Source organism: Lytechinus variegatus, chromosome 4, assembly GCF_018143015.1.
Source record: "Lytechinus variegatus isolate NC3 chromosome 4, Lvar_3.0, whole genome shotgun sequence".
NCBI classification, from domain to species: domain Eukaryota; kingdom Metazoa; phylum Echinodermata; class Echinoidea; order Temnopleuroida; family Toxopneustidae; genus Lytechinus; species Lytechinus variegatus.
Genome location: NC_054743.1, coordinates 5,300,000 through 5,317,750, shown reverse-complemented (window position 1 = coordinate 5,317,750; position 17,751 = coordinate 5,300,000). Strand labels below are relative to the sequence as shown.

Below are 17,751 nucleotides of genomic sequence, written 5' to 3'. Positions count from 1 at the left end.
ATTATTGGCCTGGGGCTGGTGGCTCAACTTGCCCCTATGCTCAACTTACCCCGCCTTCCCCTACAAAACGGATTTTGAATTCTCTTTTTTTTGTCACATCATGGGCACTGACGAGGAGTGTGACTTTACCTTTCATTTTTGAGAGCTATGCTCCTTTTAAAAGCTATATTTTATTTCTACGGCATTTACTATACCATTTATGATTATTTTATTCCATATGCCGAAGCAGACTATTTATATTTTACTTAGGTACTTTTTACTGCTAAACTTCGACTGTTGGCGGTGAGGCCCTTTTCAGATTTTCCTGTTTTGGAGCCGGAGATTTGCCATTGTCATCTTGCAGTCATGGCAATGCGTCTCTAGATGCGTTTTTTTACAGTGCGCTTCTTCCATCTTCAGCGCATTGATTTCTTTGAAAGGTGAGTTTCACAATCCGTATGCCCATGAACAGACGTGTTTTTCACGACTGTTTCAGAAACGGATTTTGAATTCTCTTTTTTTTTTGTCACATCATGGGCACTGACGAAGAGTGTGACTTTACCTTTCATATTTGAGAGCTATGCTCCTTTTAAAAGCTATGATTTTATTTCTACTGCATTTACTATACCATTTATGATTATTTTATTCCATATGCCGAAGCAGACTATTTAAATTTTACTCAGGTACTTTTTACTGCTAAACTTCGACTGTTGGCGGTGAGGCCCTTTTCAGATTTTCCTGTTTTGGAGCCGGAGATTCGCCATTGTCGTCTTGCAGTCATGGTAACGCGTCTTTAGATGCGTTTTTTTACAGTGCACTTCCTCCATCTTCAACGCATTGATTTCTTTGAAAGGTGAGTTTCACAATCCGTATGCCCATGAACAGACGTGTTTTTCACGACTGTTTCAGAAACGGATTTTGAATTCTCTTTTTTTTGTCACATCATGGGCACTGACGAAGAGTGTGACTTTACCTTTCATATTTGAGAGCTATGCTCCTTTTAAAACCTATGATTTTATTTCTACGGCATTTACTATACCATTTATGATTATATATATATATATATATCACCTTCAACTTTGTAATACTGAGCAATACCATGTAATAAGGCTTGCTGATTATTACACAAACAGCAGAAGGGGTGGGGGGTATAAATTGAGCCCCCCTTGTATAAAATTAAGCTAATTTCGTTGTGATATTGTACAGCTTTCGGTGTGATCACTGACTTTAAAATAATTGCAAAAGGAATGTTGGGGTCACTTGACATTATTAAATGTTAAGCAATTCAGCAAAGAAAAAAAACCTGCTGCAATTGCATAGCTTTGTGTACAAATGGATATGATAACATTCAAAATAATCATTAATACAAATTCATATCAAATACATGATACCAAGATAGATCCTTGTCATTTGATTGGTTGTTTAATATTGATTATTTAGCCCATTTTACAATGACATCATTCATGCAAATTTGGATCCACGCAATTCTGTCCATTGCATGACTGCCGAGACCGCAAGCACTGCACATAAAACATTTTTGTTTGCAGTGAGTATGATACACAGACCAAATGTAATTACCTTCACTCTCATTTGAAAATTCATATTGCTAAATGACAAAGATTTATATTTGGTGTCATATAATGTTTATTCATTTGTGCAAAGGAAGATTACTTCATTCGAAGAGACAAGAAATATTTTGTCCATTGCACTCGTAGACATTCATTATTTGTATAGTAGTATAAACATTCTCTTCATGACAGACAATTTCTAGTACATCTCCAGAGATCATTGTATACATCACAAGACGGGCCCCAAGACTACTTTTGTTTTCATCTCATCAATGATCAGTTTCATGGGGAACATTAGATATTTTATCCGAACGACAGTTACTATAGTAACAATGCTTCTAAGCTGATCAAAATCAAGGAAAGTTTTACGGACAAAACTGTTGATGAAGCGTTCCCCTGGTCATCAATTAATAAACGTGTCCAAATACTTCCATGAGCTCTTGGTTCTACATTCACAATACCTCCAAAATGTATAGTTCCAAATTAATGGTCTGCAAAGTTATTGCTCTTAGTAAAGATCTGCCTTGAAAGGACATTGACATTCCAGATTGTTCAGGTCATGTGGGAGAGTTTGGGTCAATATCATCGAGGACCCCATTTGACGTTATTGATCCCTTGTAATTGACTTTTTAGCTGATTGGAATCTGCCCATGGTGAATTCAGGTAAGCATCTTCACTCTCTTCTTGCATTTTCTGTAAATAAAAACGAAATTCAAATGTAATGAATTCCAAATAAAGTTGATTGCAGAATACAATGAGTAAACTCAGACATCTCTCTTTACATGTCATAGAGTTACATGTAAATAAGACATTCAACGACGAAAAAAATATATGCTGGTGGACAAGTCCCTTATTTTATAAATTCCTTTTGATAGCTTGAGCAAATCATAGAGTGAAATATACAAAATGTACTTCTATGTGAAATGAATCAAAATCAGAGGCAAAAGTTACAGAATTATGAAATTTCACCCTCCCCTTTCCCCCCTCGAATTAAGTCAAGTTATTTTTACCTTCCATTCTTCTTGTTTTTTGTATGCATGTAACATCATCTGTTTCCTCTCGTCTTCACTGAATACAGCTTCTCTTGCCGGTGCTCCTTGTCCTTTCTATGAATATTACAGAAATATAAGGAATGAAAGTCAGAGCCAAACCTTTCAGGATGAAATCTAGCAAGCATCCATTCATTGTTTAATCTTTACAATTACGTGGATTCACAATACTGTGTACCAGGTCAAAATTCACAATGCTTTATGAGAAAAAGTCAACATCTGTTGCATACTATACATGCATGCCATACGATATGCTGTTTAATGTACCAGGAGCTGGGAGAGAAATTTTGCCGCATTAGTTACAAGATTTATATCATTTTTGATGAGTTCTTCCTCTGCATTTGACATATGGTTCTCATTATTGAGGTATCATAGTCACATTACAGTGTGAATTGTCTGCACCGGCTTGCGATATCAATCACAAAGTGAAACAAACACGGTCCTTTATAATAGGATTCCTAGTAATAAATGAAACATGGCCTTATGGTATTACAGATACACACACAATTTTTACAAATATGTTACATATAAAGACATGTATGAAGAGCTCAATTGCAAAAGGGGTTGGATCCAATTTTCATCCAATTTGATTGTATGTCTCAATGTATAGACTTAAAGATAACAAAGAAAATTTTAACTAAAATGGCAAAGAAAAATCACTTTGGTTCGGCTTGTTTGCAAGAGGTTAGATCAAAGGATATTTTTGAAAAAGAATATTCAAATAATATAAAGACAGATTTCTTTTATACCCAATTTTATGTTCACATTGTAGGGGATCATGAAAATTTAGTTTTGCATAAGAATATTGCAATATGGGAGATTAAAACAATTATTTTTTTGGAGTGGATCTAATCCTTTTGCAAAAAAACACTCTTCTGAAGAGCTAGTTGTTCAAAAGGGGTTAGATCCATTTCTCATAAAATCTTATTTTGTTTTTGTCTCAAAACCTATAGAATTTTAATCACTCTGATGATACCAAAACAAATTTGAAATTCATATTAAAATGTGAATAAAAGTGGCTAAGAATTTTTTTCATTATTCAAAAAGGGATTGTATCCATTTCAATTTTGTTGCAGAATGGGTTAGATCCACTTTGTTAATTTAAAAAAATATACAGTTGAGGCCAGAAGTTTACATACACCAGGGGTTGGCGATTTTTTTGATTTAAATCAGATTTTTTTTATTTAAATCAGATTTTTTTTTTTTTTTTGATTTTTTTAAAGTTCCTTCGAAAAAAAGGGTAATTATCCTCCCCCCCCCTTACTCTTACAACGACATCAATATTGATGTTATACATTTCACCCCTAATATTGTTCTTAACCACATATTTTGTAATTAAAATCCAGTAAAAAAGGACAATTAAAAATAAATTTGAGGAATCATGTATCTGAACTTAATTCTATCATACATAGGCCTATGAAGAAATATTCCATAGGGAATTCCCAGTGAGTAGAGAAAATTCCCCTCTGGGATTTTTCATTCGAATATTTAAAAAAATCCAAGAGAAAAAATCCCTTATCAAAACTGCCAACAAACCCTTTGCCAATTACTAGTATTCATGTATATTGTAAGAGAAATATTTCTCATCAATTATTTTTTTCAATTAGTCACAGCTTTACAATAGTCAAAGAGAGACTACAACTGTATATGTTAAGGATCTTTTTGATAAAAAGCTCTTCTCTTGCTACAGATATAGATGCAAAACTCTCAGTTTTGGAGAACAATATAGGAGATAGCTTAGTCAAAGGGTGACTATACTACATTCTGTTACTGTGATTTTTTTACATTAATCTACAAATTTTATTCCCATATTCTCTACAAAAAAATCTGTTTGATCCATGAAGTATGAAAAAAAATCTACTTACTTTTAACTTAAAGGATAAAAACTGCAAAACTGCTTAAATTACAACATATGTATTACAAAAAGAAGTATTTTATTTTAAATGAGACACAGCTTACAACTGCCAATGATTGTAACTGAAGTACCTGCATCTTAACGTTAAAATACAGTGTTAAATGTTTATTCTGAGTTTTGCAAATTGTTGTTATAGAGCTCTTTCCATTATTACATGCAGATACAAAACTTCCATTATTTGTAGCACTGAACATATAATGGGCTGCAGTGACTTAAAAGGTTTATAAGAGAAAGCTTTTCTCAACAGTCAAATTATGACTGTACTACATTATGTTAATGTGTTTTTTATAATTATGTTATTCAAAACATCAAATGTATGATAAATGTAACAATACGAAATAAGAGGCATGTTAAATATGTTGATTACATGCAGGTATCATTTCTTATTTTACATGACAGAAGTAGTTATGTGTAGGCGAAGGATCAAAACTGGAAAACTGCCAACAAACCTTTTCTCATCGACTTTTATATATTATATTTTTTTTTACAAACTGCTCTCTGAAAAGTCTTTGGATTATGTGAAAACTTTACGTTAAGAAAGAAATTGACTAATAATAACTGACAAAGAATGTAAAATTTCAGAAGAAAAACTCGACATAATTTACAAAAAATGAGTACCTATTGACAACATACATCTGTAGTTTTTAAAGAATTACCTGATTTTATTAATTTGATTTTAATTTGTTTTAAGTAGATATGAAGACTTTGTTGATCTTTTATTGATATAAAGTTAATTCAAAGTTTTTCAGTTGACTTGAAGAATTAAAACTGCATTGAACAAATACTTTGTCCATGATTTGTACATGTTTCAATGGAAGTGATTTAAATCAATGATTTTTTTAAAAAAATCATGGTGATTTAAATCGCGATTTAAATCACGATTTAAATCAACGTGATTTAAATCCGCCAACCCTGACATACACCCAGGAAATTCAAAGAAAAGTTGACACTTGCCAAACATCATAAAATTTACTGTATCTTATAAAATAGTTGTCCTATCATGACGAATTTGATATCAAACAAATGAGTATGCCATGCCCTTTCATCACATTGCTTTGTCATCAGGTGCTGAAAAATATTTAGGTGTCAATTTTTTCCCAAAATCTACATATTTTATACAAATTGAGAATAAAAACTTGACAAAAACATTTCATATTTGTGCTACTTATTTGTCAACACAAACATTTTTTTACACTTTTTGTTCAGTGGTGACATATATCATGATAAAAAGTATAATATATATCATAAATTTGACATTTTTATATTTCTATGAAACGATGTTTGAAAATATAATAGCAAACAATAGAATACATTTTGCACGAATATCACTTTTTTATTCAAAGAAAATTCCACCTGAAATATAGTGTAATCCAAATGGCATCCCAATAATGTGAAAGAGCTTAAAATGCTCTTCGATTTGATACCTAATTCGTCATGGTAGTATTCATATTTCTGAAGATATAGTAAATTTTGCAATGTTTGGAAAGCGAACAAATTTCACTAAATTCCATGGGTGTATGTAAACTTTTGGCCTCAACTGTATATATTTAAAACAAATTGAAGACAGGTAGATTTCTTTTACACCCAATTTTATGTTCCCATGGCAGGGAATACATCATGACAATATAATTTCCCATAAGAATATTGCAATATGGGAGAATAAAAAAGCATGATTTTTCTAGGAATGGTCCAAAGCAGATCTAACCCCTTTTGCAACCAAAATCTTCATATATGTAAGATGTTCTGTACAAGACATAAAATGAAACTAGAATATAATGCTTAAGTGGATAAGCTTGATTTATCAGTCTCCTGTATCCACAAGCATAAGGATTAAACTGCAATTTGTAAAGTAACTAGATATGGTTTGAAAAAAAATGTTATTATTTCATTACTAAAACAACTGCAATCCATACCTTTTGCAATTTAGCAATGATCTTTGTCTTTTCATTCTTTCCAATATAATCACAAAGTTTCTTCCCTCTGTGCATCTCTTTACCAGAAAACCAGAGTGATGTATTGTCTTCCTCAAGGACTGATAAAGATGCCTGAAAAAAAAATAGTCAAACAACAAATAAATAACTTATAGTCACAGTCATATCTTTTCTGCAAGAATATTATATGCGTCTTTTCGATCTTACTTATTCCTCATTTTCACCATAAACAAAACACTGGGAGTATGGAAAAATTGCGACACAGACTTCTCATGAGAATACAGCAATAGACTTAAGAGGATCTCAAACGGCCAAATTGTCTTGTCTATAATTAAATCTGAGGATCAGTGAACAAAGCATCTTGGGGATTCCTGCTACATCTGTGACCAATTTGAGTGATGGTTTTGTTTATTTCAATTAGTTTGCAGATTTTACATTTATGTTGTGATGCATGCCGGCTGAATGCAAGACATCCAATATACTGTAAGTACAACTCAAAGGCAGCTGGCTATAATCAATATTCTTTTGATTACAGCTTTAAAAAAAATGAATCAGTGTAGTCCTCGGTCTTTGCTTTTGGATAGCTTGGTCTTCGCTTTGGCCTAAAGGCTAGGTGCGCTGACATTACTACAAAATATTGACCTTGGTATCAGCTATCTGGCTTTACACACAACACTGGAAAAGAATTTGTGGAATAGAAGTGATCTGTTGTTATGTGGACGACAGATAATACACAAAATGTTCTACTTCTCATAGATTTTACACACAGCAATCACATCAGATATTAAAAAAGGCATGATACTAACCTGAGTGCCATCCAGTTCTTCACTGCCTTCAAACTCCATTCTAATAGGATCATGAGGGGGTAATCCCATGGGGTAAACAATGGTAACTGCACCCCTTAACTGGTCTAAAGCATCCTTTATCATTGGTTGTGTTACACACACATTAGCAGATGCTTGATTCTATATTGTGAGAAAAGTAAAAAAAAAAAAAAGATGTCATGAGAATACTTAAATCTGAAATTGTATAAAAACATTTTAATGATTGTTTACGCTTGGCCAAACCATTCCAAATATATAGGACTCTAGTAAAAAATGTTTATATAATCTCATATAAATTGTCACCATTTTAGTGTCCCACAACCCCAAACGAATATTTCCCCTTTATATTGCTGCATGTCTATAAAGTCTTTTTTTTTCCAATGGTTTCACCCGACTCCTATTATGTATTAGCTTAGTCAACAACGTCAACATCTAAAATGCATATTTATTGTACTACTAATGCAGAGGAATCAACAATTAAATTAACTCAAATATTGCTGGGCCCCGTCTTATAAAGATTGACGATTGATCCGATCAACCACAAGTATGGAAAGCCAGCAATGTCAACACCTAAAATGCATATTTGTTCAAAACATTTTCTAGATATGATGGCAAGTCATACATGTATATTCATTGTTTTCTTGAAAAATTAGTGTGCTTTTCTTTGCTTACAAAGGACATTGTGCAAGAAAATTTTTGACACTGTTGGATTTCCATATAGTTTAGGTTGATCAAATAAGTGTAACTCTTTGCAAGACAGGGTCCTGGCCATCTTACGCTAAACTGCAAGCTATCTAAATATTTGATTCTCTGTCTCTTGAGTCAGTATGTGGAAATGGTGATGATTTTATTTAGATACCGATGAGGGATTGATCAGAGAAACTCAAACTTTTCAGAACTGTAAGCTTAGTTCCACTTTGAGTTCAATAAGCTGCTGAAAAACTACTGCATGACAGTCATATGGGATAGTAATGTCTATTAGAAGTCTCTTTACAAGAAAATGAAATGCAAACCAAACCTATGTATGAATAAAAGATACAAGTATATGTATTGTACATACACTGTTTGTGTACTCTGATCATGAGAGAGATATTGGATCTCAAAGCTCAGCTAGATTACATGTACTTCCTATGTGTGAACTAAAATCCTCTAATATTACATTACTTTCAGTATCCAACTGCACTCTTGCACAAATGATTTATGATTGTACTCTGTTTACATAAAGACAATTAAAAGGATCTTACTTTTGAAATGATTTTCTTGGCTTCACTGACTGTCTTTGTCAAAACTTCTTTCATTTTCTCATTTGGAGCTGAAAATAGAAAACATTCCAAAATATATCAAGCACATTCTTGCGTCATTCTGTATCCGAGAAGAGAAAAAATCAAATAACTATTTTCAAATTGAAAACATTTCCTATAACAATATTTTCTATAACTTCATGTCAACCAAGAAAATACAGCAGTGTTAACTCCCAACTGAGTGAGAAAGTGCACAACACTGAGTAACCTGGAGGGTGTTTCACAAAGATTTAAGTATGACTTAAGTCTCACTTAAATGCCGACGCGTACATGATATGGAACGCGCGATCATATTGATAGATGCGCAGCAAAGCTCATCCTCATGGCACGATCTGACCAATGCGGTCAATCCTTTCATACCGTACGCAACTTGGCATTTAAGTGTGACTCTAAGTCATACTTAAATCTTTGTGAAACACCCCCTAGAAAGAAATTAATCTTTATACTACATGTAGGCCTAATGTAAGTCAGGGTGAATTTGAGACAGCAAGAACCAGACATAGAAATAAATAACACATGAACAATAACCAAGTTTAACAATATCAGGTGGGTGTTTCATAAAGCTGTTCGTAAGATACGATTGACTTTACGCATGACTGGTGATCCTTTATTGTGCTATCTGTTATCCCTATGTAATTGAGTTATGACCCAAGAATACATGTAGGTTCCAGTCGTGCGTAAAGTTGTTCGTAACTTTACGAAGAGCTTTATGAAACACCCACCAGGACTATGGGTTCAAATATATGGGGAGGAATATTGACAGATTTTGCATCTGGATATCCTGTTATTTCTGTTTGTTTTTATGTATCAAACCAATAGAGTAGGAGTATTAGGAGTAGAAAAAGTAGTAGCTGTAGTAGTAGTAGTAGACGTTGCAGTAGTAGTAGTAGTAGTAGTAGTGGTAGTAGTACATGTAATAGTAGTAGTAGTTAGTAGTAGTAGTTAGTAGTAGTAGTACTTAGTAGTAGTAGTAGTAGTAGTAGTAGTAGTAAAGTAGTAGTAGTAGTAGTAGTAGTAGTAGTAGTAGTAGTAGTAGTAGTAGTAGTAGTAGTAGTAGTAGTAGTAGTAGTAGTAGTAGTAGTAGTTGTAGTAGTAGTAGTATAGTAGTAGTAGTAGTAGTAGTAGTAGTAGTAGTAGTAGTAGTAGTAGTAGTAGTAGTAATAAGTAGTAAATTAACAATATTAAAATATTTTTTTAACAAAATATCAAACTTATTCCATTGACTGTCAATCATAGTAACAAGAACTTGAAGAGAATAAAAGAGATGAGGGTGTGTACCTTTGCCGTTTCTCCTTCCAATAGGATCTTTACATTCAACTGAACCACCACTTGGTTCACACTTCTGTCCCCATTCATCAACTAACTTGAGATCAATGATCTGATCATCAGTCAAACCTTGCATGTTAGGAGGTAGTGTCGTACCATGCTCAGACAATTCATTGATTTCTACAATCACACACAAAAAAAATCAGAAATACATATTCAATATCACACAGTATCAATGCAGTCTGCTGCGCAAACTTGAGTTTAGGGTCTACATGTGCAGTCTATAATGCCTTGTATACTTAATGCCCTCTTAGCAAGTTTTGAATGTGCTAGTCTTTGCATGGAGACCCACTTGTTGATTAAAGTTTCAATCAGGGTCTGTGCCTGCAGACTAGTATTAACATCAAAGTCTACCTTCACAGTATATAACCATTTGGTCTACATCATACTTTCCATTTGGTATCATCAAAGTGGGTCTGTTTATCAAGACTATACCAATTAACCTGACATGGAACCAGTATGAACACAAAGCGATCATGGTAGAACATTTTTACATTGACTATGTACACACAATCAATCATAGAAATCAAGCAGGCAATTAATCTCCAAGCTTTGTGAGGAACAATACGAGACCCTGGTCTGAAACCACTTTATATGATTAGATGAATATGAATAAAATGTTAATATGATTATTAAAGTGTGAAATACTAAATGGATAAATTGGAAATGGATCATAGAACATCTTAGCATTTATAGGCTAAATGATAGTTAGCCAAAGTGATATGAATTTGTGAAAATTAAAGAAGCAGGAGTGCAGGACAAATTGCAAAAACAGCGTTGCAAAACAATGATTATTCAATGGTTCATGAAAATTTGGGGAAAAAAGAATGGCTCTTGAAAATGTCTCTGGTGATTTTCTTCAAAACAGCTACCAAAAAAGGAATTTCAACACTCTTATTTAAGATCAAATCATGGTTAGACCAAACACTGATTGATTGTTATACGAAATTGGTTTAACCATTGTCATAAAGATGACATGAGAAATAGACTTTTAGCACAAGAGTCATATATCCACCTCCAACGCACTTTCATGCAACTGGATTATCTGTACATATTACATCACTCATTTTGAATCATTGGATGGATATATTCATCTTTAAGTTTTGTATGCCAATAGTTTCCTGAACAAGAAACAACAATGTAGGGCATCGTTGGGGTGCAAATGAGGGGGTAAATAATGTCATACACATGTTTTACTATCACCAGTATATATTTATTTCTATCTATTTTATATCTATAACAAAACTCTTGTTAAAAAATCTACATAAAATATGCACAACATTGCTTCACTACCAACAGTGTTTCAAATAATAAAAATCCAAAAGGCTTTCTGAAACCCTAACCCAACATTCAGACTATGAATTGCAAACTTGATCAGAATTTTAGTGCCATCTGACGAGTACTATAGGTAAACATGGTCTACATGCAACTGACATATCAAAAAGTATCTAAGATCCATATGCAACCTCAATATCCTTAAGCTGCAGTACTAAAATAGGTTTTAGTAAAGAGTGCACAGTGAACTCACCCGAACATATTCTCTCCACTTTGAGTCTACCATTATGAATGAGGATAAGTTGTTTGATCAGATCATCCAATGGCTGCTGAACTGTTGTCTCAAACAGGAATTGGCTGTCATCGCCTCTCTTGATGTGTAACTTAACCATATTGCCTGGTAATCTAGAATCAAACACTAACACCTAAGAAAAAAAATGAAGTCAATACAAATTTGAAAGAGCATCCATGAAGTATACTTTTAACATGCATATAATTTATGCCACTTTACAGGTAAAACCTTGTCCTTAGTGATGCCTGTGTGAATAATAATGTTACCCATACATGTACGCTTTTCAGTGAGAAATCTTTTTCCTTTTTCTAGCTTTTATGAGTTCAAAAACTTCTACTCAACCTGGCAACAGATATTCATAGCACAGAAAGACTCTTGTAACATAATGAACTTGTAATGGTAGCATTTTGTCATAAAATAGCAGGTCAAAGATACTTTGTATTAGTCGGGTAGATATGATCAAAATTACGGCATGACCGTCAAGTTGGGTATGTATGCGATTTTTTGTAGAAAGTTGTAGTATCGGGTGTCTACTTCAAGAATCCGATGAATGCCACCTGGGCACCCTTGGGCAACTTTTGTTATTGACGTCATAGACCACGCCCACTTTTACATGCATGTACCTCTTAAATATGAATTTGATATTTTACGGAATAAACAAGTCATGTTTGGTATCAATCTAAAGCTAATGAAAAATCAAATGTAATTATATGGATAACTGGGCATTTGACTTAAGCATAGGTCAGCTAAACGTCAAGGTCACAAAAGGTCAAATTGCATGACAAATATTAGACAGCTGGCAGTAGTCTGTTTTGAAGAGTTTTTAACATTAATTTCTCCTCGTACACAACGGCTCGTGATCATTTTCGTTCAATGGTGTTTGATCCTGACAAATCGAAAAAGAATAAAATATAGCGAAATCATAGAGGTTCATCTACCCAGATGGACAAAACACTAATTGTGATGCATTCTGGTAAACATGTCTCGATAGCCTCAACATACATGTATTCAGGCTGCATGTACATGTATTGGCAATTTTGTTTCGTGTAGATAAACGTGTTTAAAGAATAAAAAAGTCCAAATGGCTATTTTTTTTGCGTATCTATATTTCTAGTATGAGTATCCAGAGCATCATTTGTCTGCTTTCCACTTTAATTACCCTTTCTCTTTCTTTTCTTCTTCCTTGTAAAGTTGAGTTTCTTTTGATTTTTTTCATTTCTTCCTTTTTTTCTCAGTCTTTGTTCTCTGTTATTTTAATCTTTATTTCTTTAGGGGAACTCTCCCTTCCTCCTGAAATGTCTTTGAAAGCGATTGATCGATACCTGTCCAGACAACAATACAAATTACGACAATGGATTGCCATGCCCACCATTTTTTTTCAATTCGGGTACCTCAAGCGAATAATGTTCGTGCAGGCTCCACTCCACTTCACTACTGCTGCACTATGTTCCACCTACACATGTACCAGAACATAGAGACCCAAAACTCGCATGACAAGAAAAGAAGTGAAACTTTATGTAAAGAATATTACTAGTTTTGGTTTTAAAGATTGTGATGTTGCTGCATGAATTTCATATTCCCCCCCCCCCATAAAATCCCACCTTTGTCACTCTGAGTATCAGAGCGAGTTTTGGGTCTCGATGTTCGAGTAGGTGGAGCGTAGTGTAGCGGGAGTGAAGTGGAATGGAGCCTGCACGGGGTACACGAACATTGCTTGAGCAAGTTGAGTCTTGAAGTTGAGGTACAATTCACGTCCATGTCAAACCCACCCATGGGTTCATATCATCTCGCGTGCAAAGGAATATCAGTCATATGCACACGACACACACGACACTTCCAAAATACAGTGGGCTTTTTGCCCACATAAAATATCATGTATAATTTGGTATTCCACATCCTGCTATGACACTTACCGAATCATTTAGATCCTTCCGTGACTTCTCCTGGAAGTTTCTTTTTAAAAATATGTATATTTTCTTGATCTTCAGTGAAGATTTCACAGAGATAAAAATCGATCAGCGTGGATATCAATTTTCTCCTGAAGAGGGCGCGCGATTTATATTCATATCAAAGACACGACAAGAGAAAGAATAGGCACCTACACTATTTTACATGCATATTGACGCAAGGCATTACGCGAAGTCCGTGAAGTGTCCAATCTTTTCATTGTATAGACTTTGGTATACCGTATACGTATTATTGACGTTCGTTAAAGCTTGTACTGCTGGTTTCTTTCCAGGCACTTATATTATTTTCTATTTTATTTTATTAGTCATCTTTTTAAATTAATTGCAAATAAGTGTTATCATCACAAATAATAATCTTCATGTTTTTGAAGGTATTTCATTTATTGGTGCCCATAATTAGTAAATTAATCATAAGAATTGCGCATTACAAAGAATTTAGATTACCGAGGAGCTAAATCATGGTTGTGAAATTATTAGCGCCTCCAGTGGGCTTCCTTGTATTTCCGTAGAAGAGACAAGCGAAGTCACTTTCGAGGCCGAGGTAAGCGAAATTTGCTCTTTTTGTAATGATTATTATTTCTAGATTATATTTATATTTGTTTATTACCGGCAAGAGCCACAGTGCATAGCGAGGAGTTTCAGCAAATTTTACTTCAGCAATGATGCGATGTTTGACTACTTCGAAATCCAGGGTCAAACACGGTCCATTGTATGAGGTTAGTAAAGTATTATATAGCTATACTAACCTCGTAATGCGTGACTTGTGTCAAACTTAAAAGTTAAAGCCAGGGAATTCTTCCCATTGTAAGTTTGTTTCTAGACCTGGTGGGTGTTTCATAAAGCTGTTCGTAAGATAAGAGCGACTTTAGTTTAAGAACGACTGGTGATCCTTTCTTTTGGTAAATGCAATACACCGTTGGCGATGGTTTAGCGCGTAAGAAAAGGTTCACCAGTCGTTCTTAACTTATGAACAGCTTTATGAAACGGCCACCTGGCTACAATTCCTTTCAAATTCTCTATCATATTCTTCTCTCTCTCTCACACACTCACTCTTATTTAAAACTGTGCTCACTGCACTATTCCTCATACCACAGCCAAGGCCAAGGGCATGCACAGCCACAGCGCGCTTTCGATCTCAAAGTCAAATTACAAAATCAAGAAGGGAAACATGACAACTTTTTCAACACATGGGACTTATCATCGAGAAATCATTTAGACAAGATGGAGCATTCGAACACGGAATGGGCAAAATAGTGACTTTAAAATTAAAAAGAAATGTGTGTGAATTGTAATATTTCAAACTGAAATACCACAGCTTAATGAATAATAAAACTTCCTAAGTTCCTAAAATATTCAATTTCAATTTTTGAAAAAAGTCTCACCGGCTGGGTAACCACGGAAGCGAAAACCAAAATACAAGCATTGCGCATGCGCGATCTCGAGCACGAGCGAGCGCGACGGACGAGTGGGCTCCTTTTTCATGTTTTTAGGGGCCTGGCTAAATATGGAAAGTCCGGGGTTCGATTCCCGGCCGCGGCACCTATGCCCGTCGGAGCAAGACATTTAATCTACATTGCTCTTTAATCCTGCTTACAAATAAATGGAAATGCTATATGCATTATTTGTAACTACGCCGGTGTGCACTTCTTTAAAAAAGATATCTGTCTGAGGAAGTGCTTTGTGCTCTTCCGGGGGGGGGGGGGGGGGGGGGGCGGGGGCCACTTCCATTCACGAGTGGATACCATGCGCGACCATGGGGTCTGGAAAAGCACCTTAAACACGTAATTTCCATATTCTGAAAATTCACCCCTTAACAAGTATTGGCGTGTGAAACCCTACCCTTAACAAGTATTGGAAACAAAACGCCGTCACTCTTGGCAAATATTTCCTGAAATGAACCCCTAAACAAGTACAGGAATGTTTATTGTTACGGGTCCTTCGGTCGTCGGCTTTACCACTCATTCAATGAACAAGGTTATAATATAACCTTGTTCTCAGTTATATCTCCATGTGTGACAAAATAAGAGTGGCAATGTTTGGCTTATTTTCTCTTTTTCTTTGGGGCAAATGCTTGATTTTTTTACACTGACAGCTTCCATTAGACCTGTTAATTCATACTGCTTGGCTCTTATTTAAATTTGATTCTTTATATCATTTATTCTTAATTAAAAATAGAGATAAAAAAATGAAAATTTTCTTGACATATTACTTTCCACCAATAGAGGGCGTACACAAAAATATGCCCAAAATTCAAGTTTTTGAGCGCTCTGGTGAATACAAAAATTATTCCCACATTACTAATGATAAATAAATTGCAACTGTATGGAAATTAGTAATTTTGGTCACAAAAGTGATATTTCAATGATTTTTTAAAGTGTGTGCTCTATACAGCATTGGCATACCATAGTCCTACCTGTAGATTCTCCACAGGCCAGATGGTAGCAGTGAACAAGTGGGCTTTACCTTATTTGGTTTAGTACGACCCCACCTTCTACACCTCACGCAATTCGGACTCTAAACACGAAGTGTTGAGGCAAAAAGGACATCCTTTATAAAACAGTTAATTTTGTTTTATCATCCCGACAATTTCGACCCTAAACACGTAATTTTCCTTGTGAAATAAATACCCTTTTTTCATTATTTTTGTGTTTTTGACACCCTTATCCGGGGGGGGGGGGGGGGCCACTTACGTTGACGAGTGGATACCATGCGCGACCAAAAAAAAACACGTAAAAAAGATGTCTTTTTCACGATAGGGCACGTTACGTACGTAACGTGATAAGGGTGTCAAAAACACAAAAATAATGAAAAAGGGTATCTATTTCGCTATGAAGATTACGTGTTTAGGGTAGAATTTGCGGGGATGATAAAACAAGACTAGGCCCTAAAACGTTTTATAAAGGATGTCCTTCTTGCCCCAACACTTCGTGTTTAGAGTCAGATTTAATTGCGCGAGGTGTAGAAGGTTGGGTCGTACCGTCGTACTACTAAAGCTAAATAAGCGGTAAAGCCGACGACCGAAGGACCCGTAACAAAAACATTCCTGTAACTTGTTTAGGGGTTTATTTCAGGGAATATTTGCCAAGACTGGTATCGTTTTGTTTCCAATACTTGCTAGGGTAGGGGTTCCACATGCACGCCAATACTTGTTAAGGGGTGCATTTTCAGAATATGGAAAATACGTCTTTAGTGTGCTTTTCGAGACCCCATGGTCGCGCATGTTATCCACTCGTGAATGGAAGTGCCCCCCCCCCCGGCCCCGGGGTGCTCTTATAATTATTTATACAACAATACAGCAACCTGCTGTAGATCTCCGGGATCAGCGGAGGAAGAAGAAGATTTTCAAAGATTTGCATTATTCAGGTGAAACAGTTCTAGGCACGTCTACGTGAATATTCATTAGGTGGCCCGTGGGCTGATGTATCCCCACTTTCATTTTTCTTATGTTACTACATGAAATCATGATTGTTTCATTTTTTCATAAATGTGTAAATGATGTGTCTCCATTATGACGAAATGAGTTGCAGCAATGAATAACTAATGATGCACTTAATCAGTTGTCGGTTAATCCAATTGTTTTACTTCTTGCATGGTAGATTTTTTTTTAATAAATACAAAAGAACAAGTGGGGATATAATTATGTTCAGTCTCCTTGATGAATATTCGTAAAGAGATGCCCAGAACTGTTTCACTGCATAGAATGATGGAAATCTTTGATATTTAATAACTTCGTAATTCGCGATTTTGATCAAATTTTCTGCATTTTGCTCTGTGAATTAATTACTCTATTTAGTGAGATATGTATCTTCAGCCTGGAGCATCCATTTAAACTAAGTGAAGTTAGCATGATTATTTATTATACGATATATATATATAAACTAACAAACAAAAAGAAGTTGAATTGTTACAGGAAAATAAACAATAATAAACAAAATGTCACCCTTTTCTTTTATTTTCTAGTTGTGTTAAACAAAATCGGTTTGTTAACTGGAAGTTGATCTCATGAATAAGCGCAGCGGAACCGCGGGGGAGGGGGGATGTTGCACTGCGCAAATGTATAGTTTTTTTTTTCAAAATGAAATGTGCCCTTAATAAGGTAACACTTTTTTAGTCAAAGTTTTGTTCCTCAAGAATGAATTTCTTCTTTTTGTGATATAATTTGTATTGTGAAATACTTCCTTCTCATTTCACTCATTTCTTTTCTCTCTTTTTGTCCCTAAATGGGCAGTTATTTGATTGATTGATTGAATGATTGCATTACATTACGAAAATCTCCTGTTTAAATCTCTCCGAGTTAGACCTGGCAAACTCGGAATTGAAACAT

General features: G+C 34.8%; 1 protein-coding gene across 1 annotated transcript; it reads right to left on the bottom strand.

The window, feature by feature from the left end:
• Positions 1–987: 987 nt before the first annotated feature.
• Positions 988–14,884, bottom strand: LOC121413236 (cilia- and flagella-associated protein 298-like). Its single transcript, XM_041605982.1, has 8 exons — positions 14,810–14,884; positions 11,422–11,593; positions 9,846–10,013; positions 8,511–8,578; positions 7,249–7,407; positions 6,425–6,556; positions 2,558–2,653; positions 988–2,240 (listed from the first exon to the last, which is right to left on the bottom strand). The coding sequence occupies exons 1-8, from the start codon at positions 14,855–14,857 to the stop codon at positions 2,130–2,132; spliced, it is 954 nt and encodes a 317-aa protein (XP_041461916.1). The 5' UTR covers positions 14,858–14,884; the 3' UTR covers positions 988–2,129.
• Between the last annotated feature and the right edge of the window lie 2,867 nt (positions 14,885–17,751).

Excerpts from the sequence above, each read along its gene's own strand:
- LOC121413236 (XM_041605982.1), bottom strand. The coding sequence starts at position 14,857 with ATGCGCAATGCTTGTATTTTGGTTTTCGCTTCCGTGGTTACCCAGCCG. Across the intron at positions 2,654-6,424 it reads TCATTGCTAAATTGCAAAAG|AAAGGACAAGGAGCACCGGC; the intron begins GTATGGATTGCA and ends TAATATTCATAG. Across the intron at positions 2,241-2,557 it reads AAAAACAAGAAGAATGGAAG|AAAATGCAAGAAGAGAGTGA; the intron begins GTAAAAATAACT and ends TTTTATTTACAG.